This window comes from Ahaetulla prasina, chromosome 7 (assembly GCF_028640845.1).
Source record: "Ahaetulla prasina isolate Xishuangbanna chromosome 7, ASM2864084v1, whole genome shotgun sequence".
NCBI lineage: Eukaryota > Metazoa > Chordata > Lepidosauria > Squamata > Colubridae > Ahaetulla > Ahaetulla prasina.
Window position 1 is genome coordinate 50,497,092 of NC_080545.1, and position 27,763 is coordinate 50,524,854.

Here is a 27,763-nt window from a genome sequence, read left to right on the forward strand (position 1 = left end):
GGATCTGGATGTGGGGGATTTAGTCATTACTCCCCTGCCGTGGACAGATCATTCTCTCCTTCACCTGGACTTTCGGACCGCAGACCCTCACCGCAGGGAGATGGAGCCAGTTGCCAAGCCAGTTGGTGACTTGGCAACTCCCCCAGTACCTGGAGGAAACTGTTTATCTAGACCCGTGCCAGTCTGGCTTCAGGCCTGGGTACAGCACAGAGACGGCTTTGGTCACGTTGGTTGATGATCTCTGGAGGGAACGGGACAGAGGTTGTTCCTCTGTTCTTGTCCTGTTAGATCTATCAGCGGCGTTCGATACCATCGACCATGGTATCTTGCTGCAGCGGTTGGAGGGCTTGGGGGTGGGAGGCACCGTTTTACGGTGGTTCTCGTCCTACCTCTCCGACCGCTCGCAGACGGTGTTGACAGGGGGGCAGGGATCGACCCCTAGGCAACTCACTTGTGGGGTGCCGCAGGGGTCGATTCTCTCGCCCCTCTTGTTCAACATCTATATGAAGCCGCTGGGAGAGATCATCCGTGGGTTTGGGGTGAGCTGTCAGCTGTATGCTGACGACACTCAATTGTACATCTCCACCCCGAACCACTCCAACGAAGCCGTCGATGTGATGACTCAGTGTCTTGAGGCCGTTTGGGTCTGGATGGGGACGAACAGGCTCCGACTCAACCCATCCAAGACGGAGTGGCTGTGGATGCCGGCATCCTGGCACAGTCAGCTTACTCCATCGCTGACTGTGGGGGGCGAATCGTTAGCCCCCAGGGAATCAGTGAGCAATTTAGGCGTTCTCCTGGATGCACGGCTGTCTTTAGAAGACCATTTGACAGCCATCGCCAGGGGAGCTTTTCATCAGGTTCGCCTGATTCGCCAATTGCGCCCCTTTTTTTTTTATTTTATTTATTAAATTTTTATACCGCCCTTCTCCCGAAGGACTCATGGCGGTGTACAGCCAAAGATAAAAAAACACAAAAATGTACAATTAAAACGACAATTTAAAACCGAACATATTAGAAAAAATGGCCACATTTAAAAGTTTAAAATTTAAAATTATAAACCATATAATGATAAAACCCCAGTTAAAATTTAAAATATTAAAAATATTAAAAATATTATGCCAGTCCCGCTTGAATAAATAAATGCGTTTTCAGCTCATGGCGAAAGGTCCGAAGATCAGGCACTTGACGTAGTCCAGGAGGACACGTTATGCACGGTCACTTATGCCTTCGTCACTTCCCGTCTGGATTACTGCAATGTTCTCTACATGGGGCTCCCCTTGAGGAGCACCCGGAGGCTCCAACTGGTGCAGAATGCGGCCGCGTGGGGGATTGAGGGAGCTCCTCGTAGCTCCCATGTAACACCTCTCCTGCGTAGGCTGCATTAGTTGCCGGTGGTCTTCCGGGTGCGCTTCAAGGTGTTGGTTATCACCTTTAAAGCGCTCCATGGCATTGGACCGGGATATTTACGGGACCGCCTGCTGCCGACAGTTACCTCCCATTGTCCGATATGTCCAGTGCGCGCCCATAGGGAGGGTCTTCTTAGGGTGCCGTCGGCTAGTCAATGTCGGCTGGCGGCCCCCAGGGGAAGGGCATTCTCTGTGGGGGCCCCGGCTTTATGGAATGAGCTGCCGGTGGGACTCCATCTCCTCCCTGATCTCCGGACCTTTAAGCGCGAGCTCAAGACTTTCTTTTTTCACCAAGCGGGGCTGGCCTGATTGATTTTAGTATGGGGATTTTAGTGGGTTTTTTTTATAGGGTTTTACTTAGGTTTTAGTTTTGATAAATTTTAGCTAATATTTTAATGTTACAGCGATTGAATCAGTTTTTTAAATTTGATAGTGTATTTTAAATTTGGGGGGATTCTTGTCGTTTTATTGGCTGTACACCACCCTGAGTCTTCGGAGAAGGGCGGTATAAAAATATGAATAAATAAATAAATAAATAAATAAACCCCCTGCCCAGGAAGGAAACCCTACACCATTTCAGACAAATGGCTATCCAACATTTTCTTTAAAATTTCCAGTGTTGGAACATTCACAACTTCTGGAGGCAAGTTGTTCCACTTATTGACTGTTCTAACTGTCAGGAAATTTCTCCTTAGTTCTAAGTTGCTTCTCTCCTTGATTAGTTTCCACCCATTGCTTCTTGTCCTGCCTTCAGGTGCTTTGGAGAATAGTTTGACTCCCTCTCCTTTGTGGCAGCCCCTGAGATATTGGAACACTGCTATCATGTCTCCCCTAGTCCTTCTTTTCATTAAACTAGACTAGAAGTTTGAGGATTTTTTTTTTGTTATTTAGAAAGTTCAAATAATTAGACACAGCTATCAGAGGACAACCTTCAATGAATCACTTCAAAAGAAAGAGGTATTTCTCAGGGAAATAGAGACACATGAGACACTGTTATAAAAGAAGGATTTGGGAGTCACACTTTTGTTGGGAAACAGCTTTCCTAAATTAAACATGATCTCCTGAATCTTGCATCTTATTCCCTGACTGACTTTTGGATTGGTATATGACTGCAATCCTCTTCTGGATTTTGGATTTGTCAGCATAGAACCTTGGCTTCTGAACTTGTTTGTTTTTCATGGTCTGTCACATTCCTGCAGTCTGTGATACTTTTAGATGCCATAAATAACTGTGATCTACGTCTGACCTTCTGCACTTGTAATTACTGGCACAGGACGCTGAGGCATGACCAGAGTGAGAGAAAAGGATGCAAACATGATCAAGGAGGAAAAAGGGGAGAGCACATTGACCTCCTAGCTCTAGAAATAAAGCAGTGACCAGGGGAAAAAAAAAATCTAATGACCTCTGCTTTGTTAAAGTATATTGTGGATATTATTTTTCTGTTTGGACATTTTCTGGAGAACAAAACCTAGTTTTCAGCAGCAATTCATATGAAGGTAGGGAAAAATCAGCGAGGGTGCTTTTCAGTTTATTCCATAGCTGTACATGTTGTGTTCAGTGCATTGGCATCCTCCATTCCTTGAAGCCAAAGTTCCATCTGAACTGATAATGTTTAGTAAGCAACAGACCTCCCGGTTTTTAATGGCTTTGCCCTATTGCCAGTAATGTAGATCCTATGTTGCAGTGGTGGGTTTCAAATTTTTTTACTACTGGTTCTGTGGGTGTGGCTTGGTGGAATGGCTTGGTGGGTGTGTAAAATCTCCATTCCCTCCCCAATCCAGGGGAAGGTTACTGCAAAATCCCTATTTCCTCCCAATCAGCTGGGACTTGGGAGGTAGAAAATAGATGGGGGTGTAGGGCCAGTCACAATTTTTACTACCGGTTCTCCAAATTACTCAAAATTTCCGCTACCGGTTCTCTAGAACTGGTTAGAATCTAGAACCCACCTCTGCTATGTTGTCAGGAAAAGGAAGGGCCTTGAAGGAAGAAGGTATCAGAAGAAGATAGATGATTATGAGAGTTAGGAGATGAAAAAGGAGACATGTGATTTTAAAAAAAGGTTTGCCAACAATATTTGAAAAACACGATGTATAGATGATTTTGGAAAAAAAATTCCTCACTAAGATTCATTTAGTAATGAAGACCAGCAACACCTGGTCTTTTAAGGCACAAAAACTTAAGGCACAAACTGTTTATTGTAATGTTAGAAAAATTTGATTCTGAGCTAGATCACAAATAAACACACTGGACAGCTGCCTGAAGAAGTGGGTAGACTTTTTGACCACATTAACATGAAGTACAATAATCAAAGGTAGGTAACAAATTTTAGGAAGCTAAGAGTAGACATACTTACAGCATAGTAATGATGGGGTTTCATCATTAAGCAATGGACTTTGATGTGAAGCGTTTTAGATGTGTAAATTTAAGTTTCTGTTAAGATGTTACGTGGTTTCTTTGTATATCTATTTTGAGACTTGCCTGGCAGATCAGAGATGGTTAAAATTGATGGTTGACCTCAACTAAGGGGTGTGTGTGTGTGTCAGAGATGCTTTTATTCTTCCAACAACGGTACTCAAGATATATGCCAATTAGAATATATATTGAATACAGTTTTCTCCCCCCCCCCCTCTCTCTCTCTCTCTCTCTCACACACACACACACACACACACATTGTGCATATATGTATGTGTGTGGGGGGCTCACCAGCAGGGGTTGTCAGGCCTGGAAACCATACTAGACTTTAGGGTTCCAGACGCTGCCACATTTTTCCCCTGAGGGGAAGAAGGGGGGTTGAGGGGTATGGTAACATTCTTCAAGCGATCAAGGTCGGATGGTGTTCACGTCTGCAGGAGATATTCGAATGAACTGGGAGAACGTGGGACCATGTGACCATCAAAGGGGTCAGGGGGGTGGGACTCTTGGGGTTTGTATAACTGGAAAAGAATCCGGAAGTTCAGTTTTGGAATTTCACTCATCGTGTGCCAGTTTCCTCATGCTAGTAAAGAACTCTGAAAGACAATGGCTTCTGAATTTTTTTTATGCAGAAGAGGTTTTTCTGGAACCTTGACATTATTCCAAAACTCATAACTTTCTTTTGCTTAACGGTACCCTCTCCTCCGCTCAGAGGGGGCCCGTTAGGGGGGCGCTGGGCCCCAGCCTCCGCAACCTCCACAGCGGTGCAAAGACCCAGCGAAGATGGAAGGGCAGCAAGCTGAAAGCATGGAAGTAGCACAGAAGTTGGAATCTGAGGACTTAGTTGAAATCACCTACTTCCCATCGGAAGATATGATTCAAAAACCCGAAGTGGGTTGTGCTTGTCAGCTTGGTGCACGGCCCAAAGACTCAGATTCATGGGTAAGCTGTCGTTCGGGAGAAAACATTTCCCCGGGGCAGAATGGAGAGCCCCCTCCCTCTTCTCAACCTCGATGGAGGACAGTAAAACCCGGAGAATCGGGAGAGTCACTGGATTGGGACCTGAGAAACCCCCTGAAATCCCAGTCCCTATTAGACCTCCCGGAAACTTTTGAGTGTTTGGAAGTGAGGCCTCGTATAAGCTCAGCTCACCCACCTCGAGAGCCTTTAGCTCAGCCTAAATTCACCTTCCCTCCCACCAGAGAGGGAGAAATTGCCAATACCAATGGCAACCAGCAAGTTCAGCAGCAAGTTCCTAATAGGGTAATATCCGACAGGGATGTTCAATTCACTGCCAAGTTCTGGAGGGAGTTCCTACAGTCCATTGGGTCATCTCAAGGACTTAGTTCTGGGTTCCATCCGGAGACCAACGGGGCGGCTGAAAAATTAAACTCGATGGGGGAACAATACATACGGTGTTATGTAAATTACCAACAAGAAAACTGGTCAGATTTGTTACCATTTGCAGAGGTCGCATATAGTAATGCTGTACACAGCAGCATGGGGTTAACCCCTTTTCAAGTAACCACCGGCATGGACTTTGTTCCAATGCCTGAACTCCCCATGCAACCCCCCACTTCCATTTCCCTAACGGATTGGATGAATTCGTTGAAAAAAGGTTGGGAAAATACAAAAAAGGCCTTAGCTGTGACAGCTCGGAATTACAAAGCCCAAGCTGACAAACACCGTTCCCTTCAACCCCCTTTTCGCATTGGAGATAAAGTCATTTTATCTACTAAGTATCTGAGGTTGAGAATACCCAGCAGAAAATTCGATCCAAAATTTTTGGGTCCTTTCCCCATTGTAAAAATTATTAATCCCGTTACCATCTGTTAAGTTCGGGCAATGAAGAGGCAGGAGACCAGTGAGTGACAACAGCTCTTTAGTTTATTGTGACCCCAGCAGACACAACCGGCAAAAACCCCTCTTTAAATACTCTTTTGGTTGAGGCTTCAACCAATCAGCAACGTGCAATTTTCCCGCCCAAAATTCCTTCTCAAAGTTCAAAATACATTACACTCCTTCCCTCCCAGAATGCTTTGTACCTCTATTTACATAATATTTACATGCTATTTCTCTACGTAGTCACGCAGGTAGACAGGGCATCTCCTAACTCTTTCTGACCTGCGCAGTTCATTCTCTGGGAGAGAGTCGAGCTGGTCAGAGGGACTGTTTGTTCCTCCCAGCTCCTCCTCTAGGCCGTCCGGCCCTGGATTATTGGCTGAGTCATTCCTGTTGCCTTCAGGAGGAACTGGTTGGTGTCGCTGGACTTCATCGGAATCAGATAAGTCCTCCGATCGCCTCGGGTTTGAGTCAGCTGCAGATTCAAACAATTGGTAGTCAGGGCCTGGTTGTTTGGTTTCTAGTTTGTTTGGTATACGTTTTCTTAACTGGTCTATGTGGCGTTTCCATACCCGGCCGTCCTCCATGTCTACTATGTATGATTTGGGTCCGGTTATGCCCAGAATTTCCCCCTTTAACCATGTTGGGCCCTCGCTATAGTTGTGTGCCCATACTGGGTCACCCACTGTCATTTCCCTGGTTTTTCCTTGAATACCCTTGTACCCGTCTGGGGTATAAGTTGGGTTTAGTCGGTCTAGCGGGCACCTGAGTTTCCTGCCCATTAAGAGTTCCGCTGGGCTGCGGCCAGTTGTTACACAAGGGGTCCTATGTTGTACGGCCAGGAAAGTGTCTATTTTCGTTTGCCAGTCGCCTGGACTTATCCTAGATAGCGCTTCCTTGGTGCTCCGAACGAAACGTTCTGCAAGTCCGTTCGTCGCCGGGTGGAAAGGCGCTGAGAGGACATGTCTGATGCCCTCTCCTGCTAAATACTCCTCAAACTGGTTTGCCGTGAATTGCGGGCCGTTGTCAGAGACTAGGGTGTCGGGCAGGCCGTGTGTTACGAATAGATGCCTTAGGACTGTGATTACTGCTTCGGCCGTTGTGCTTTTCATGAGGATGATTTCTAACCATTTTGAGTAGGCATCTACTACAATTAAAAAGGTCTGCCCAAAGGCCCCGCAAAATCTATGTGAATCCTGGACCATGGCCCCTGGGGTTTCTCCCACTCTCTAACTGGGGCTCTAGGGGGTAGCGACCTCACTCTTGGCAGGATTGGCATTTCCCTACCCTGTCGCTGATGTCCTTATCCATTAAGGGCCACCATACATAACTCCTTGCTAAACTCTTCATCCTCAAAATCCCTGGGTGGCCCACATGCAACAGTTCCAACACATTTTCGCGTAATTTTTCTGGGATAACTACCCTATCCCCCCATAACAGACACCCCCCTTGAACCGACAGTTCTGATCGTTTTTTCGCAAAGTCTTTGAAACGCTCGCCCGGCGCAGCAGGCCAACCCCTTTGCACCCAACCGATTACAGTTTGTATTGTAATGTCCTGTAAGATGCCCTAGCCACCTGCTTGGATGTGACTGGGCCAGAGTCCAAAGAGTCAATTAGCAAGACGGGTGTCCTCGGGGTGGGGTCTTCAATTGTCTCTGGTAAAGGGCATCTGCTCAGAGCGTCCGCTTGCCCTAAGTCTTTTCCTGGGTGATGGAGCAATTTGTAGGAGTATGTCACTAGGAAAATAGTCCATCGGGTCAGCCTGGGAGAAAGTGCCACGGGTGTTGGCCGGTCACCGGCTAAGAGTCCTAGAAGGGGTCTGTGGTCTGTGACTATCTCGAAATCTCGCCCGAACAAGTATTCGTGGAATTTCTTAACCCCAGAGACTATGGCCAACGCTTCCCTATCTAACTGGCTGTAGTTCCTTTCCGCAGAGGACATCGTCCGGGAATAATATGCTATAGGGGCTTCTGTTCCATTCGGTAACCTATGGCTGAGCACCGCCCCCACCCCATATGGTGAAGCATCGCAAACTAGCACTAGTGGCAACGTGCCATTGTACTGGATGAGGAGGCTATCGTTGGACAAAAGGTTTTTTACCCCCTCAAATGCCCTAGCCTCTTCTCTGCCCCAGGACCACACAGCTTTCTTTGCTAGCAACTTATGTAGCGGTTCGGCTACTGTTGCTTTATTCTTCAAGAATACCGCATAGAAATTAACAAGCCCCAAGAATGCCTGTAATTCTGTTTTATTTTGGGGGGCTGGGGCCTTTCTAATGGCCCGTACCTTGCTCTCCGTGGGGTGGATCCCTTCCCTGTCTATTCGGTATCCTAGGAATTCTACAGATTTCACCCCAATGTGGCATTTGTTGAGCTTAACTTTAAGCCCAGCAGACCTAAAAATGCCCAACACCTTCCTTAGTTTTACCCGAGTTCCTCTAAGTTTTCAGCTGATACCAATACATTGTCGAAGTATGGTACCACTCCTGGTAGGCCCTGTAATAATTGCTCCATTAGGTTCTGGAAGAGCCCTGGGGCCACGCTAACTCCAAACTGGAGTCGCGTACATTTGAAAGCCCCGCGGTGCATGACAATTGTCTGCGCCTCAACTGTGCTGCTATCTACAGGTAGCTGCTGGTAGGCTTGGGCCAAATCGAGTTTGGCGAAGACCTGCCCTTGCCCTAATGAGTGTAGCAAATGTTGCACCACTGGAACGGGGTATGCACTTTTCTGCAATGCTTTGTTAAGCGTTGCTTTGTAGTCAGCGCAAATCCGGACCGATCCGTCCGGTTTGACTGGGGTTACTATGGGTGTCTCCCATTTTGCATGATCGACGGGGACTAGTATTCCCTGGCTTACTAGCTTGTCTAATTCTCGGTCAATTTTGGGCTTTAGGGCGAATGGAACCCTCCTAGCCTTTAACCGGATAGGGGCGACTTGGGGGTCAAGGTTGAAAGAAATATGGGTCCCTACTTACTTGCCCAGGCAATCCTTGAAAACGTCCTCGAACTCCTTCAGTAGTTCGTCTCTGAGGATGACGTCGCTCCTGTGGACCCCGGTCACTCCCATGCCCAAAGCTCGGAACCAGTCCAGCCCTAGCAAGCTCGGTAGAGTTCCGTTTACTATGGTGATTGGCAGGGTCTTTTTGAATTGTCCATATTTGACTTGGACGGATGTGGCTCTAACAGGGATCCGATTCCCTTGGTAGTCCTGCACTCTCAGCTTCTGGGTTTGTAGCTGACGCTTAGCGATGTCTGGCAAGTCCCTCACGATGGTGTCCCAGGACATAATTGTGATTGACGTCCCAGTGTCTACTTCCATTGGGCACTGCACCCCTTCAATGTAGACTTGGGTAAATATTTTCTTCTCTAGTCGTGTCGATGCGTGGCCCACTCTCACAGTGGTCTGGTTTAACCGCGCCTTTTTAAATGGACCAATCCCGGGCCGCTTGCTGCTCCGCACTCTGATTGGTCGGTTTGAATTTTGGCGGGAAGGTTGGGGGGCTCGGCAGGCCCGAGCTATGTGTCCTTTTTTTCACACCGCCGACAAACCGCGTCCTTGAATCTGCAGTTTTGCCGTTGGTGTTGCCCCCCACAACTCACACATTCGTCCCGGTCACCTCTCTCCAGCCTCCCGGTGTGGAACACCTCTTCCTCTTCCTCACCTTCCGATTCGGCCTGGACTTCCTCGCTGTGGACCGGTGTAGTCTTTGTCCCGGCACCCTGCGCGTTTGGCTTTTGCAAGGTCTCCGCCGCCTTGGTGGACATCTCATGAGCTCTGGCTTCGTCCAGGGCTATTGCTAAAGTCAGGTTGCTTTAGACAGCAGCCGCCTTTGTAGTCTGATGTCCTTGACCCCACAAATGAGTTTTTCGAGTAAGGAATCCTCCAAATCTCTGTACTCGCAGTGGTTTGCGGCTTTCCTCAACGCGGCCATGTACACGCTTATTGATTCGCCTTCTCGCTGTACCCGTTGCCTCAATTCGAACCGTTGGACGAACTTTGAGGGTACCGGTGCGTAGTGCGCTCGAAGTGTTGTTTGTAGTGTCTGCCACGGTACCGATTGTACCGCCGTTGGCTCTGAGAGTGACTCCGCCATATCGAAGACCTCTGGACCGCAGTGGCTCAGGAAGTATGCTCGCTTCCAATTGTCCGAGACTCCCTGTAGTTCGTTTGCTTCGAGGAAACACTCGAAGCGAGCTATGTACGACCCCCATTTCTCCTTTGCTGGGTCAAATGGCGCTGGCGGCATGTAGCTGGACATCGCTATTTTCCGCCTTCGAGAACTGGCTGGGTTTTTGAATTCCTGGTTCCGTCAGCTCTTTTTATGATCTCACTGCCTCAACATCCCACCTTCGTCGCCAATGTTAAGTTCGGGCAATGAAGAGGCAGGAGACCAGTGAGTGACAACAGCTCTTTAGTTTATTGTGACCCCAGCAGACACAACCGGCAAAAACCCCTCTTTAAATACTCTTTTGATTGAGGCTTCAACCAATCAGCAACGTGCAATTTTCCCGCCCAAAATTCCCTCTCAAAGTTCAAAATACATTACACCGTCCAACTCAAGCTCCCTCGAATGTTGGGGAAAATACACCCGGTATTCCATACCAGCTTATTAAAACCTGCTAGACAGTCTGGTCTGAGACCTCAACCTGCCGCTCCCCCACCACCCTTGATAATCCAAGGTGAAACCCATTATGAAATCAAGAAAATCCTTGACTCTAGACTATACAGAGGTCAATTACAATATTTAGTCCACTGGAAGTGATATCCATTATCTGAATCTACTTGGGTCAAAAGTTGGAAAGTAAATGCGGACAATTTGATTAAACAATTTCACGACACTTTCCCTGACAAACCTAAAAAACCTCTTGGAGGGGGTAGAGGGGGGTAGAAGGGAAGTGTGGACCACTGACACTCTTCTTTATTAACTCTTTGTTTCCTTTCCTAGGATATAGCTTTTTTTCCAAGGGGGGACGCCTGTCAGGTCTGGAAACCATACTAGACATTAGGGTTCCAGACGCTGCCACATTTTTCCCCTGAGGGGAAGAAGGGGGGTTGAGGGGTATGGTAACATTATTCAAGCGGTCAAGGTTGGATGGTGTTCACGTCTGCAGGAAGAGTGGCGAGAAGATATTCGAATGAACTGGGAGAACGTGGGACCATGTGACCATCAAAGGGGTCAGGGGGGTGGGACTCTTGGGGTTTGTATAACTGGGAAAAGAATCCGGAAGTTCAGTTTTGGAATTTCACTCATCGTGTGCCAGTTTCCTCATGCTAGTAAAGAATTCTGAAAGACAATGGCTTCTGAGTTTTTTTTATGCAGAAGAGGTTTTTCTGGAACCTTGACAGGGGTGAAATCTACTTACCTTCCCTACTGGTTCAGAAGTCCACATCACGTGTGCACTTGGACCCTCTGCGCATGCGCAAAGGGTAAAAAACAGGTTACTTCCTGGTTAAAACCAGGAAGTAACAACATGCGGATGGGTGGGTATAGCCTCATGCTGTCGGTTCTCCAAACCATGTGCCGGTGCTGCTATCGGTTCAGCCAAACCGGTCCAAACCGGTAGCGTTTCACCCCTGATCACCAAGGATGTGGGGGTTATTGCTTTTTTATATGAGATTTCTAGCTTTGTAATTTCTATCTGGCTGCCCAGAGTCACTGAGAGTTGGCCTGAGAGTTAGCCATATACATTTTCTTAAAATAAATAAATAAAATGATTTGCCATGTGATTAGAGAAGTCAGAGAAGATGAGGTAATTAAATTGATACCGTTAGATAATAAGCGTACTACTACAAAGATCATGGTATATTGAGAAGATAAAAGATGGGGGGAGTGGGATGTGGAACAAAATAGAGTTTCCCCAACCTTCCTGACTTTGTGGCCCTGGGGGTAGGAATGTACACATGCATGCATGCTTGCCCGCTACTTCCGCTACTCCACCTCTGGTAAATTCAGTCATGAACAATTTATCTCAATGTCTGGCAGCTGTTAAGGTCTGATGGGGAACAACAGGCTTCAGCTGCACCCTGGTAAGAGTGGCCAACTTTGATTTTCAGGGCCCTCTGATTTCAGGACCATGCCATCTTTGACACTAGATGAGGTTGCACTACCCCAACACACCCAGTGTGCAATCTGGAGACAACTCCAGGCTGACAACTGGAGACAACTCTAGACTGACAACTCCTGCTTGATGAGCAGGTGGAAGTCATCACTAGGAGGGGATTTGCATAGCTTCATCTAGTATGCCAGCTGTGCCTGTTCCTGGATCAGCCATCTTTGCTCACAGTCATTCATCACCTGGAGATTGGATTATTGCAATGTGCCCTGCATGGGCACATTGCCCCTGAAGAATATCTACAAACTTTAGCTAGTACAGAATGAGTTTGCATGGGCAGTGATGTGTGCTGTTAGGGCAATACATGTTACACTCTACCGGTTGTATATCTGCCAGTTAATTTCTAGATCCAGTTCAAGGTGATGCTTTTAACTTTGAAACCCTTCATGGCATGGGATTGTCTTTCCCTCATTACATCAGACTGCCCCATCAAATCTCATAGAGAAGGCCTGCTGCAGATATTTGCCATGTCTGATGGGTCCTGGGAGATGAGCTTTTTCTCCTGTACGCTGCTAAGAGAGTCCAAAGCAATGGGTTGTTAACTTCATCTGATTGGCCTGAGACTGAGTTGAATTTGTTTAAACACACCTCCTCTTCCTGTTTAGCTCCAGTTTATTAACTCAGTCGGCCATAGAGAGACTACCTCCTTTAGCTCCATTGCTTTTGACTCTTTTATCAGCTCATAGGACTTCAATAAATTAGGAAAAATTCTTAAAAAAAGTTTTAAAGTGCCCAATTGTTTTTTCTTGACTGCTGGGAGCCGGAGCGGCAAGAAAAGAGGCTCATGCTTCGCGCGCACCCCAGCGCCGCTCAGCTGAGCCGCCCGAAGGCCGGCGGCCATTTTTTTACATTCCAAGCCTCTCAAGCCTCGTAGAATCGCCGGTTTGAGGAACGGACATCGCTGGACCTCACCAAACTGTAAGTGGAGGCCAGCGAAGCGCAGGAGAAGCCGTGGTGTCGGCTTCGCGCCTGCAGGGGTGGAGAAAAAGATCCGTGGTGTCGGAGGCTAGTTCCCCCTGCCAACGCTGCAGTAAAAAGGGCGCTATAGGAGCAGTGGTGCCTGCTTTGCGCCATTTGGGGACCCCCCCCCAAAGCAACCCCCCATGCAGCCTTTGAATGCTTTGAATCCAGCTGTGGTGTCAGCTTGGTGCTAACTGGCCCTTATTGTTTGATCTTATTCCAGGATTCTCAGATCAGGGCCACTATATTATTTGGGCATATATTCCAAGGCCTCTGATAACCACTAGGCCTCATTTCCAAGATGGCGGATTGCAGCAGATCTCCTTCCCGGGCTTCTGCCTCACCCTCCCAAGGACACCTTACTAGTGTGGCTCCTGCCCCTCACAAGAGCAGATCCAAATCAAGGGCTTCTGCCACCAAATCCAAGTCTTCTACTTCTCTCCAAACCTCTGCTGCTGCAGAGAGAGATGCCTCCAGAAGACAACGGGCCTTGGATAGGCAATTTGATAAAGCAAAACAAAGATTAGCAGAGGAAGGCAGGGAAACTTCTGTTCCACTAACTGAAGATTCTCCTTTATTAAATCAGCCTGGATGGTCTCCCACTATCCCTAGTGGTTCAGGAGAAAACCAGGAAACAATTTGTACAGTTTTTGGAGATTCTTCTAGAGCCATGCCTGAGCCCCACATCAGGCACCTTCTGCCACCTTCACTCCCACAGCAGCGGGAGTCTCCCACAGAGAGGACAGTAATCCTGCCATTTCTCAGGATATACGCCATCTTATCATGCAAACCATTTCTCAAAGCATTGACAATGCCTTCACTCAGAGAGGTTTCCCAGCTCCATCTCCTTCGGGCAGCTCTGACCAAAGACCCCATTCTGATAGCCACCCACCCAGACTATGCACGCTGCGCACACGCTCTCCAACCCCTTCACACCATAGTGAGGACTCCTTTTTGGGGGAGGAAGACATAGCAGAGTATAATCTGTCTGAAGACGAAGAGTCTGCCCCAGACAAACCTGCTCCCACCGGCCTTTTTCGCCATGAGCTTTTCTACACATTACTACACAAGGCAAAAGTTACGGCCAACATGGGGGTTGCCTTACGCCAATCTGAGGGAGCTTCAGATCCGTCAGACCCCAACAAATTCCTCTTTACTAAACCAGTCTCAGAGCAACGGGTAATTCCTTCACCCAAGCTCTTCTTGGACACCATCCAACGTCAATGGGGTCACCCTGGTGCCATTCCTACTCCTAGTGGCTCAGACAAAAAGATGTACACGACAGATCAAGATCTTGAGGACCTCCTCAAGGTTCCTACCGTAGACACCCCAATTGCCACCTTGGCTTCTTCCTCCAACATTATACCTTCAGATGCAGCAGAAGGTCTCTGAACGGAGGACCGCAGAGAGGAACTCTCCACCAAGAAACCCATCAAGCGGCTGCCTGGGCTATCAGATCTGCCACAGCAGCCTCATTCTTTGCTAAAACCTCTTTGATATGGCTCAGACAAATGCAGGAGAGGATTCCTCAGGATGACTCCAGATTACATCAGGACATAAATAAATTGATAGCAGCTGCTGAATACACTGCGGATGCCACCCTTAATTCTGCAAAATTTGCATCCCGAGCCCTTGCCTCCAGCATCACCTCCAGGAGGCTGTTATGGCTCAGACAATGGCAAGCCGACATGAAGACCAAATGGCGGTTAGCGGCTGCCCCATTTAAGGGTGGATCTCTCTTTGGTGAAGCCCTAGACCCTATTTTAGTTGAGGGAAAAAACAAACGTAAGCTCCTTCCCTACGTCTCTAGACGTTCAGATAGACGTCCTTCTCTTCCTTACTGCAGACAGCCTTTTCGCACCCAGGATCCTGGGTTCCAATCCCCGGCCTATCAACGTTCCTTCCAACCTCCCCCTGACAGGTTTCAGGATAGACAGTCCTTTCGTGACAGGACCAGGCAATCCCAGACCAGACGTCCCTACTGTGGATCCGGCTTCCGACCTTATCGCAGGAACAAATGACTATCCCGGCCAGGATCCCATCGGCGGTCGTCTCACCAAGTTCGTCCCTACCTGGTCCCACACGACAACCGATGCCTGGGTACTGCAAACCATCACCCTTGGTCTCTCCCTCGAATTCAATTCAAATCCTCCGGGGAGATTCATCCAATGCCAGATTCCCAAAGAACCCACCAAGAGGGCTCAAATGGAAGACGAGATTCAACACCTGTTGTCCATCAGTGCCATAGAACCGGTTCCCACGCCTCACCAGGGGACCGGCTTCTATTCAATTCTTTTCCTAGTGGACAAAAAATCAGGCGGCACCAGAGCCATCTTAGACCTGAAGCAACTGAACCTTCACATCAAATATCGCAGATTCAAGATGCACTCCCTCAATTCAATCTTAGGAAGCATCAGAAGAGGGGACTATCTAACATCCATCGACCTCAAGGAGGCCTATCTACATGTACCCATCAGACCAGCCCACAGACGCTTTCTCAGGTTCAGTTATGCCGGGGCCCATTTTCAATACAGGGCCCTGCCCTTCGGTCTATCTTCCGCTCCTCGTACCTTCACCAAGATTCTGGATGCTGTGGCGGCCCACCTTCGCACAATTCCAGTAAGAATGCAATGTTACCTGGACGATATATTGATTCTGTCGTCTTCCGCCCAGCAGGCGTTACGGGACTTACAGGTAACAATTCAATCCCTACAGGATCACGGCTTTTCGGTCAACAAAGCAAAGAGCCATCTAGTGCCTACGACCGAAATTGTCCATCTGGGAGCAAGAATCAACACCAGATCCTGCCAGGTGTTTCTTTCCCGAGACCGTCTCCTCAACATGAGAGACACGACAAAAAAGGTAAAGGCACTCAAGAGGGTTCCACTTTCACTGCTCTCACAGTTATTGGGAAAGATGGTCTCTTGTCTGTCGATCGTGCCCTGGGCACGTCTTCACTCACGACCCCTACAATGGCTACTTCTCCCACACCAAAGAACAGGCAACAGCCATACCGATATCAGAATTCCTCTGCCCCCAAAAGATCAGAAAGTCTCTACAGTGGTGGCTGTCTCCAGCCCTGACAAAGGGCTGCTCATTCCAGGAACATTGCCGTCTCGTCCTCACCACGGATGCAAGCCTCTACGGCTGGGGTGCTGTCGTGTCCCATTCCTCCGCTGACGGCCGGGTCAGGGAAATCCGAATCAGGCTTGCCTCTGCAGCTCTGCCCAAAGTCCTAGCAAAGTCCTCAGAGCAGGCAGGAGACCAGTAAGTGACTTCAGCAAGATAAGTTCAACTTTGCCTGACTCAGAGACTGCCAGAAAGCAGATCCTTTATATAGGCCATGGGGTGTGGCTCCATGACTCAGCACTCATTAAGGCCTGCCTCTCCCTTCCTTCTGTTGCCTCCGCCTATCCAATCTTCTGATGCGAGGGTCACTCCAATCAGCTGTTGGAAGTAAACTTTCCTCAGGCTCACATGCTGTGAGGGGGAGGGGTCTAGCTGCTCCGTTTGCCTGGGCATGGAGCCAGGGCTGGGGCCGGGGGATGCTCCCTCCTCTGCAGCCTGCTTGGGCATGGAGCCAGGGCTGGGACCGGGAGGTGCCCCCTCCTCTGCAGCTTGTCTGGGCATGGAGCCAGGACTGGGGCCGGGAGGCATACATTCCTCCGTGTTCGGGAGCAGATAAGCAGACCCCGGCTGCGGTGAGAGCGGACAAGACACAACAGGTGCCCACCTATCAGACCAGGTAACTCAGGGTCGTTGGTCCCCCAACGACCTCAAGAACGACATCAACTGGTTGGAAATGAGAGCTGCTCATCTAGCTCTCAGGTACTTCCAAGCGCAACTATCAAACCATCATGTGCTACTGCTGATGGACAACACTACCACAAAGGCCCATGTGAACCGTCAAGGAGGCACCCGATCCCGCATATTGATGAAAGAGGCTGCAGCCATAGGCCTGTGGGCAGAAAAACATCTTCTCTCACTACAGGCAGCCCACATATCCGGAGTCGCCAACACACAAGCGGATTGGCTGAGCAGGACGACCATCGATCAATCAGAGTGGCAACTGCATCCGGATCTGTTTCTCACAATCACGATCAAATTCGGGCAACCCATAGTAGACCTCTTTGCCAGCCCGACCAACAAACAACTTCCAAGGTTCTTCTCCAGGTTCCAAACCCCAGGAGCAGAAGGAATAGATGCTCTACGATGTCAGTGGCCCCGGGGCCTTCTTTATGCCTTCCCCCCGACTCCCCTTCTGCCAAGGGTCATACGAAAGATCTTGGAACAGAAGGCAGAAGTTCTCCTCATAACCCCTTACTGGCCTCGACGGAGTTGGTTTGCGGATCTGGTGAGCCTGTCCATCAATCCACCTTGGCGAATTCCACCGGATCAGATTTCCCTACGCCAAGGAGCCATTCTTCACCCAGAACCTCAATGTTACCAACTAGCCGTCTGGCACTTGACAGGGAGATACGAAGGAAAGAAAAGCATTCCATGGGGGTCATCTCCACCCTTCTGGCTTCCAGACGCCCATCCACAACGCGTATTTACGAGGCCACATGGTCATCATTCCATCGCTGGTGTCTTAGACATCGAATAGAACCTACTTCTGCCTCCATTAGACATATCCTGCAATTCCTCCAGGACGGATTGGACAAGGGTTTAGCCACCAACACCATCCGCCGGCAGGTTGCAGCTCTTGCCACTGTTTTATTCTGTGACGGGACCTCCACACTTTCTCAACACCCCCATATCCGACGTTTTTTGAGGGAAGCTTACAATCTGCGACTGCCTCCGGTACACAGATACCCTACCTGGGACCTAACCCTTGTCCTTCAGAAGCTTAAATCTTCCCCTTTTGAACCCTTGAGCTCCTCCAGTCTCAAGCTCTTAACCTTTAAAGTCGCTTTTCTCATAGCCATAACCTCAGCCCGCAGGATCTCCGAGATCGCTGCCCTTTCGGTCAGGAAGGACTTATTGATTTTTCACTCTAACCGAGTCATTCTCCGATTAGACCCTACCTTTCTTCCTAAAATAAACACAAGCTTTCATAGGTCTCAAGAAGTCATCTTACCGGATTTTTGTCCTCATCCCAAGCATCCATCGGAGCGTCGATGGCACACGCTGGACGTAAGAAGGGCCTCATGATTTACCTCAACAGAACAGCTCCTTTCAGGAAGACAGAATCCCTATTTGTTTCCTTTCAACCAAGGGCTCTGGGCACCAAAGTCTCCCCATCCACCATAGGCAGGTGGATAAAAGCCTGTATTTCCATGGCCTACGACCAGCAGAAACACCATCTTCCAGGCCGCATCACTGCACACTCCACCCGCAGCGCGGCCACCACAGCTGCCTGGGCCACCCAGGCCTCTATCTTGGACATTTGCAGAGCAGCCACGTGGGCCTCTCCTTCGCCATTTATTAAAAACTACAAGATGGACCAATTTGCCTCAGCCGAGGCCTCATTCGGACGGAGGGTCCTGCAGCGAGTTCTTCCTGTTGCTGAGTCTTCCTAATCTTTCCTTTCCCGCCCTAGGGATATTTAGCTTGGGTATATCCCATTGCTTTGGACTCTCTTAGCAGCGTACAGGAGAAGGAACATTGGCTTACCTGAAGGTTCCTTCTATGTACGCTGCGTGAGAGTCCAACCCCTCCCTATTTTCACTTATTGTTTTTGTCTATATACAGGGATCTGGAGGTTATTGTTCCGTTTTTTCCAGTTTTCAAATTGAGTTCGTCTTCTCCAATACCGCTTCTTCGTTAATAAACTGGAGCTAAACAGGAAGAGGAGGTGTGTTTAAACAAATTCAACTCAGTCTCAGGCCAATCAGATGAAGTTAACAACCCATTGCTTTGGACTCTCACGCAGCGCATATAGAAGGAACCTTCAGGTAAGCCAATGTTCCTTCTGCAGTGGTCCCCACTTTATGGCACAGTCTTCCTCTTGAAATTAGATTACTCCCATCCCTTTTTATTTTTCATAAAGCCCCCAAGTCCTGGTTATGCTGTCAGGCCTGGGGCTCACAGGAGACCAGTGATTTGTTCCAATTACTCGATTGCTGAAGGAACCATTTTATCCTCCCTTCACCCAAGAATAGTATTTTTTGTTTTTATGCTATTTATTACTGTGACTTTTTATATTTTGGCAAAAAATAACTATCTACAATTTATCAAAATCTTCACTGTGTATTCCAAGGTTGATAAATTATTGTTTTGTCATTGTTTGGATCTTTCCTCCCCTATTTAATCATTGTCTAATTTCTTCCCTGTGGTGCTGTTTTTCATTACTGAAGCTTGGAAAGCCTTTGAGTTTTGGCTATTGTAGTAGTGTCATCAGCATAGTACAGGTTATTGATGTTTCTTTCTCCAGTTTTAAAAACATGCTCTCTTAGTATATATTGAACATACAGACTGAATTGGATAAGAAGTAAAGAGTTTTGTCTCATTCATTTGCCAACTTAGAGTCAGTCTATTTTACCATTTTTCAGCTGGACTATGGTTTTTTGTATATAAACATCATTTGAGACAAGATGTTTTGGGGTTTTCGTTTTCCTAAAGACATTGTACAACTTGACATGTTTGGTACAATCCAAAGGTTTTTTTGCAGTCATTGAAATACACAGTAGCTTTATTTTCCTATTCTTTTAATTCAGTCTCTCTCATTGTATGTTTCATGTATAGGATATATAAATAAATAAAGAATATGCAGCCTTGTTTCACCCTTTTAATAATTTGGAGTCGGTTTGCTTTTCTATATTCCATCTGAACTGCAGCTCCCTATCCTGAGTAGACAGTTCTCATGATGTAAAGAAATATAGATCTAAACTTCAGAATAGTGAAGGAATGAGCAAACCATTAAGGGTAGAACTGTCAAAAAAGATTTGTTTAGTCCAAGATGGGGCAGAGAAAAGCTTTCAAGATTCTGTTATTACCTTATTACAATAAAGACCATTCCTGGAATCCCTTGGAGTGCCTGTCTCTTGACCTTCCTCACCTCAAATGCTTGACACAGGAGGGCAATAAAATGTTCTGGGATTTCTATTACAGTAATGATACTTCACAGCTTGACACAACAGTCATTCTCTAGACAATAAAGTATTTGGTATTCTTTGACTTTCTCAATTATGCAGCTTGTATCGGCAATAACGTTTTGAACAAAAATTCTGAATTGTGCAGCTGAGCATAGAACTGAATTTGAATGTTTCTGCTCTAGTCTGATACCTGAACCATTACACCAGATTGGTTTGATCAGGAATGGTTGCTCACAAGTAAATTACACAAAACATTGCAATTGGTTTCAGCTCCCCCCCCAAATCCATTATCTGTACAGTTGTGACCTGTGGGTATCAGATAACAGAGGATAACAGAGTTTGGTAGGCATGTAGCCCAAAATCTCATGTTCCTTGGCTTCCAGTAGAGTCAAGGAAGCTGTAGCAAAGGGGACAGCAGTCGGCATTGAGATAGTGCAACAATAATTTTGGACCTGATTTGTGGCACTTTTATCAGACACTTTGGCGTTCAATAATACAGATTTTAAAGAACAAAGTATGAATCCATATTCTGCTTTTTGACTTTTGGCTGTCACTCACACTGGCTGTATACACATTGATTATCCTTTAATTCTCAAACAAATAGGATTTGAGTTGGCAGTGCATCAGGAAAGGGATAAGGAATAATGGAAGATAATGCTATAAAATATCACCCAAGTAAAAAGCCAATATAAAAAATCCCACATATTCTTGCTTGGAATAATTAGTAAACAGATTATAAATGTAATAACGCTGATATAAAAAATGACCTTATATACTTTTCTGCTGTGGTTTGCTTTAAGTTCGTATACCTGGGCTACAAATATCTAGGACAACCAGTACAGAGACAGAAAATGCACTGATGCTGCCTAATGAGAGCCTGGATGTTTGCAGTTTCTCCATTTTCTAATATCATTAAGAAATAATATTAGAAAGGGCAAGTAAAATTAGTAGGGGAGGAGAGCAGTTCCCTTATGAAGAAATATTTTAGCATTTCTTTCTTAGGAAGAAATGGAGCAATGTGTGAACATTGTAAAGATATTTAAAATTATGCATGCTATGAAAAATCACCTCTCTCTGTCACAGAATTAGAATTTGAGACCATCCCCTGAAGCTAAATGCATAGAGATTCAGAACCAACAAGAAATATCATTCTTTTTATTCAATACATGGTAAAACTGAAATTCACTGCAAGAGATGTTTTAATTCTCCTGTGTTCAGCTGATTAGATAAATTCATAGAGAATGGAGCTATTATTAATAATAGCTCCATTAATTCATAGAGAATGAAACTATTATTAATAGTTTCTAGTTTGTGATAGTACCCATCCCTTAAATCAAAGACAGCATTTCTAACACTCCTGGTGCTCCCATTGTTAACAGTCCAAGAAAGCTACTGCCTTCTTATCTTGCTTATAATGTAGACACCTGGTTGTCAATTGTGAACTGGCTCACAAAGGCCTTTGACCTGATCAAATAGCCCCTCCAATATATTTCTATTCAGAGATGTAAATTAGACTGGAAAACATTCCTGTGCAGGTGAGAGTTTCAAATTAGCATATTCATTCCAATATCTACAGTATAGTTTGTAAATTGTTATATTATTTAATCTGAAAAAAATAAAACTTGTTTATTTAAGAGGTTTGAACATTACATTTGTATAAAAAGCTTTGATGCATAAGAAAAGCATTTTGTCAGAAAGCTGAAATTTTTTTTGAACAACAGTAAAAAAAAACCCAGTAACGCCTTATAAAGCTTTGAAAGTCCCAACTTAATCTGAATTTTTCCAATGAAATTTTTGATACTGGTAAATTTTCTGTTGAAAAATCTCCAGCTCATTTTTCTAACAATAAATGTTTGAAATAATGATATTTTAGACTAAAAGTAGTCAAAATGGAACCAATAGTCACCAGTTTGTACCCAGATCTATCCACTGGTGTCTACTAAGTTCCCTATCCTGTATGTTATTTTTAAACGAATGAATAATAAAAAGGAAGTTGATGAAGGAGACAGCAAATACTAACATGTTTGCTTGTGCATGTTAAAAGCTTGATAGGTCCTTTTAATTTACCATGATCCTTTCTCCTATTAAGCTACTTTGACTTCCTTACAGAGGAAAATTGCTAAAAATTGGTGCCTTTCAAAAGATACTGTAAGCAATATTCATATTTCATAAAACAAAATCTGTGTAATTGGCAGGATATATTATATTACAGTGTATAATATATTATTACAGTTCTTATAGTGGGCAGTTTTAACATTGTTTATATTTAATTGTGAAAATGTATTATTGCAATTAAATAATCTGTCCTGATATGATAGAATTATGACAACACACACACACACACACACACACACACATAACCAATGCTTTGATTACTTCAGCATCCCTGAAAATATAATGAGCAGGCTTTTATTTTGTTTTCTTTTGTTTCCAACAGGTACGATTGTATGCAAGACCTGATGCCATTAGAAGAGGATCTGGGGACTATGCTCTAAACATTACACGGAGATTAATTGAGTTCTATGAAGATTACTTCAAAGTACCCTATTCCTTGCCAAAATTAGGTAAGTTTTTCCAGTTAAAACTGAGTTTTTCAAGAAGAATAAAATAGGTTACTATTGTTCTAGGTTGAAGAAAGCCAAAGTATAATGTTTGGAACGTATGGGGCCAAGATCTAGGAAACTTATTATTTAGCAGACCTACATCATCATAAGTATTTTCTAATGTTCAGTCCTAGTGGGTTTTAGTTCTGGAATTCAGAGCTTCCTTCTTTAAAGCATGTATCTGCCATGTACTACCATTCTTGACTTATGAGTAATGGTGTGACCGGCATTACTCTGATTGGTCATGTTGCAAATGGCCAGTTTAAACAATTTATAAGATGTGGTTTACTGCTTTGCAATATACATTGTGTATAATTTATCATAAAATTATGAGTCTTAGGCAGAAAAATCTAGCAATGTCAGAAAGTTAAAAAGAAAACACATTATGTTTGTAATTTGCAGAAAGAAACTTATATTTACAACTTTAGATAACTGAAAATACTGGAAAATAGAATAATTGTAACTCTTTAATTTTTTATGATTCAATTAAATGTAATCTTTCAGTGTATTCTCTAGACAATCTTTCCTCAGGGTCTTCCAGCTGTTTTGGGACTGTTATTCTCAGGCATACTACCTAGAAATTATAACTATTGCAATTGCATCACTTTAGCATCAAGTTATATTAATTATTTAATGTGTTTTTCAAGGCACTTTGCATTGTAGATTTTCTGCATAACAATTATACAAATACATTTTTATTTAGGGCATGGTTTGAAATTGACTGTTAGGATTTCTGATTCTTGCTTTTAATACCAAACTATGGCAGAAATGTCTTTTGTTATACAGTGTATATATTCGGTGCAAAAATTCTGCACTTAAATTACTGTCTAGTACTATCAAATTATTTTCTAGTACTATCAGTCAAAACATATTTTACTAGTCTTAAGATGACTTCTTGAACTTCATTACAATTTACAGAATTCAAAATGCTTGATAAATATTCATGTATGAATTCAAAGTGTCATTTCAAAGTTTTAAGCATAGGCCTAAAAATGGGACTTTGAACAACTTCTTAAAGCAAGCTCCTCCAACCTGGTGTAGTCTAGATATTTGACATATACTTGTTATCTTAAACAAATCAACGGCACCAGCTTGGGAAAAGAGTAAACTTTCTTCATGATTACATAAAGCAAACAAGATTTAACAAATTTATTTCTGGTCTGGAAATTGCAGTAATGATACTTTTTGGATGTAGATCCCCCCCCCCCCAGTCATTTATATTTCATCAGTATTTTTTCTTGTGTCCTCCTATTTTCTTAAATAAGTATGTAAGAAACAGTGGTGAGGTCTACAGTTCCAGACTAATTTCTCTGCCTATGTGGCATGGTAATTTCAATGAGGTTAAAATAAAAATTATTTATCTGAGATAAATAATTTTCCAAATTGAGTACCATCATATGAGAGTAATGTGATTTGAAAATAGGAATGTTAATTATTGAAGTTTCCAAACTATCCACAACACTTCTCTGTAAGCAAAAATGAAACAATTTAATTCACTTCTGAATTTTGAACCAATAAGATATTTAGGTATTGTTAAAAGGAAACTTTGGAAACAATAGTCATCTCGGTAAATTAATGATAAAATTATTATTTTATCATCAAATATATAACATATTAATGTAAATGTTCTATATTTATATGTTCAAAATCAGTAGATTATCATAATTTTTCATTATTTGCAGTATGCATATGAAACTTTTTGAAAATTGGCATGTGCAGTAGTGAAAGCTGGCAGGGCAAAATTTATTCTAAATAAATAAATGTGAAGTTGTGTAACAATATACTAGCTAGCATATTTTATGTCAGTATTTGTTATAATACTTGTCATAAAGTATTTATTTAAAATTTGACTAGTGCAAATACTGTACTTATCAAATCATCTTTTATGTAGTCTTTAGTAGTCCTATGTATTACTGTCTGCATATACAATTATTTTGTGTGTATGAAACACAGCTAACCAGTTTTTTTCAAGTTAACGAAGCATGTGTGTGATTCCTTCACTACCCCATCATGAATGGAATACTCCCAAAATATGAAAGAATAAAACTGTGCTTATATTTTATTTAAGTATTTAAGTATAATTAGATAAAAAAGTATCTGTTCTGAAAATTCAGACATGTGAACAAAGTGAGGGTTGAAAGCTTAATCTGAAATCTGTGTAGCTTTGATGACTGACTAAAACCATATATTGCTTAGAGTGTCTGTGGTCTCTTGAGAGTAATCTGGAAATGATTTAGCTACTTCTAGTGGGTTAAGTGCTTAAAATAAAAACTGACCAAATCTTTTGAAAATATTTGAACCAAAGACAGTCTTCATTAGAGTTCTTTTATTCTTCAGTGTTTGAGCGTTCACCCTTGATTTAGGAAAGTAACACTTTCATGTAAGGCTGCTAGTGATTGCTTTTTGTTAACTTAATAACATCTCTTCTTGAGCAGAAACTATTATGACTTCTGGATGTCAGATTCTGATGGGGAATAATGACTACAGCTCTAAAATCTGGTATATAAGGATTATTACTTTAGGTCAGGTAGAACTTTAAGAATTTTTGAGATAATTTTCTCTAAACTATGGTTTGGATGAAGTGATGGGAGATTTTATGTGAGAGTTTTTAGAAAAAGGTGAAATGTATGGGTTGAGAAGGGCACATCCTTTCTGTATTCACAGTTCAATTGTGTACTCCATGCTTGTGGATGCAGACCCAAATATAAAAAGAGTCTCGGGGCTAATATCTCACTCAGTGTTTTGTTTTGTTTTGTTTTAAGAGGAAATGTCACTGTGTGTGTATAGTTCCTTATACAAAGCAACACCTGTGCATTGTCAAAGGCTGATAAACCCTTGTGTTTTTGTACCTAATATTTTCATGCTGTCCTATAAGATGGGGAAAGATTGAGTTCTTCCTTCCACATCTGCGGTGGTTGTAAATAGTAAGAATGGCAGCTACTGCTGCTTTATTTCATGCTAGACAAAGAGATTGACAGTAGTCAGTCTGATAGCCTACCAATGATATCATTATACTGCAGTAAATGGGATGTATTTTTCTAAGTTATTCTTGGCATGGTGAGGCTATCCTTCAACAAGTACCATGGATCAAGGATGAAAATGAAATTTTATTTCATATATGTTTAGTGTTAACTGTAATGTCTACATTCTCTCTTCAGTTTCCATAACAATTTTTCCTTTCTAACCCATTAAAAAGTGGTATTAATTTTTGGTATTTTAACAAGCCACACGTGGGCCTGGTTTTTGTGATTATGTACCTTTGCTATAGAAAATGATAGCATAGCTGGTATGCTACACTATGTTCTGCCTGTAAATATCTTCCATTCCTTTGTTTCCTGCACCAGGTAGAGTAACAATAAATTTTTTATGCCATACTCAAGATTTTAGTGCCACCATATATCCTTTTTTCAAATATTACCACCTGTGTTTTCATATAAACAAGTTATGGGAACCAATCTTGTGTGCTGCCCTTAGCACCTCCCTAGCTTTTTGTTTTAACATTTTGGTTTACACCTTTAGCAGTCACAAATGAGTAGCCACTTAGCTTGTGCCATGAGACCTAAAATAGCCCATCTCCAGGTTCTAGTAATCTTGACATATTTTTTCTGTGTAATTACTTTCATCAGTAATATCTTCAACTATTGTGTATTATTGCCCTGTTCTCCGTCATCCATTGTGATTTATGAGATAGAGGAATACATAAAGGATATTATTCAAATAGTTCATTTGCTCACATGTCTGAATTACCTATGTACATTTTTATAAAATTCAGAAATCACACAACAGATAAGTGGCATTGGATAATAGAGAAGAAACTTTCAAGTGAAATTCCATTGCAGTTATTTGGGGGTGCCAAGTTGTACTAATCTTCAATTTGTAGGTAAAATAGATAGAACAAATTGTGGCCCCAAATCTAGAAAAACTATTGAGGACAGGTAGAAAAAGCGTCAGGTAAGCATTTTGTTCTCTTCCAGATTTGTTCTTTACAATAGGAAAGATCTATGTCTTCTGAAATTCCTGTAAAGAGAGCAACAAAGGAGTATCTGGGTTAGGATCACATATAGCTGCCTCCACAGGGAAATAAATGCTGCTGAGGAAGGTTTTATATTGTGCTCATAAGATTGTGGAGGGTGGTGCATTCAATCTGGCTAAGATGAAGATCCAATGAAATTTCAGAATTAGAATTGAGGAGAGATAAGTTGATGACAGATGGCCATTTGAGAAAAGGCCATGAATGGTGCCTTTTACATTGTTTTAAAAATTAATACCCCAGATATGTTGCTTAAGGTCACTTCTGCTGCTTTCAAACCTAATGGACAATTAGCCCTTGTTTGTCAGGTTGATTTAAAATGCTGTCTGCCACTAACACTTTCTATATATATGTACAACTAAAGTTTCATTCAGGATATGTAATCTGGTGGATTGTTATTTTTAGTTGAAGTAGCATAACTCACACGTGTTAAAATTACTTCTTACAGATATATAATTTCATGGAAATTTACCAAACAAATACGTGTCCTGTTTTTTCAGTAGATACATTTTCATATATTATTCACCTTTATCCATCAGTAGACATTGTTTTTTGAGGTTATAAGTTGGTCCAAAAAACATAGGAGTGGGACATTTGTAGAGTTGTTAGAGAAGAATTAAAATTATCTAATGGATGCAAATGACATAAGGAATAAATCACAAATCTTCTGCTTCTATTCACTCAAGTTAGCAGTTTAAGTTAGTACATTTTTATTTTTAAATAATGTATGTATTTTACATATTATCCTTTATTTTTCCTTTCTAGGAGAAAATGCTTTATTACAGCCTTTGTGATTTACAGACCATGAATTATGAGCCTGCAAAGAGCTCCATTAACCTTCTAGACCTATAGAATCATTTGGCAGGGGCCCTGGCCTAACATGGTAGTATCTGCAGGAACTCAGGTCCCCTCTCCTATAGTATCATGGCTCCTGGGTGAATTATGCAAAGATTTCCTTTCTTTTCTCACAAATTTTTCTATTCATAAGTTTTCAGACTTTGAATTAAGACGTTGCTTCTGCCTGCTGTTATGAAACTCAGGCAAAAAGAAATAGGTGAGGTTGTTTGGTCATCTGGAGAAAAAAATAGAGGTCAAATTACTAAACAAATATCTAAGAAAATGAATATGTTGACACTAAGGGGAAGACTGCAAAAGTTGGTGTTGGACAGAATTGGTGAACAAGTGCTGTGAATAAAGTAGCATATAGATATAATGGAAATAAAACTATGAATGAAAGAAAGGTATAGTAAATCAGATCAGTCATATTTTTTTTTCTTTGTCTGGAATCTGTTAAATGCAGTAGTTGATAGTATAGATAGCAATAATCTCTTTTATTTCTGTTTTATGGATAGC

The 27,763-nt window shown here is 43.5% G+C and overlaps 1 protein-coding gene across 1 annotated transcript in view; it reads left to right on the forward strand.

The window, feature by feature from the left end:
- The window catches only part of TRHDE (thyrotropin releasing hormone degrading enzyme), a 288,715-nt gene that overhangs the window by 79,447 nt on the left and 181,505 nt on the right, over positions 1–27,763 (forward strand). The window contains exon 3 of the mRNA XM_058191067.1: positions 22,215–22,341. Within this exon, the coding sequence (XP_058047050.1) occupies positions 22,215–22,341 (127 nt within the window). The remainder of the gene's footprint in view (positions 1–22,214; positions 22,342–27,763) is intronic.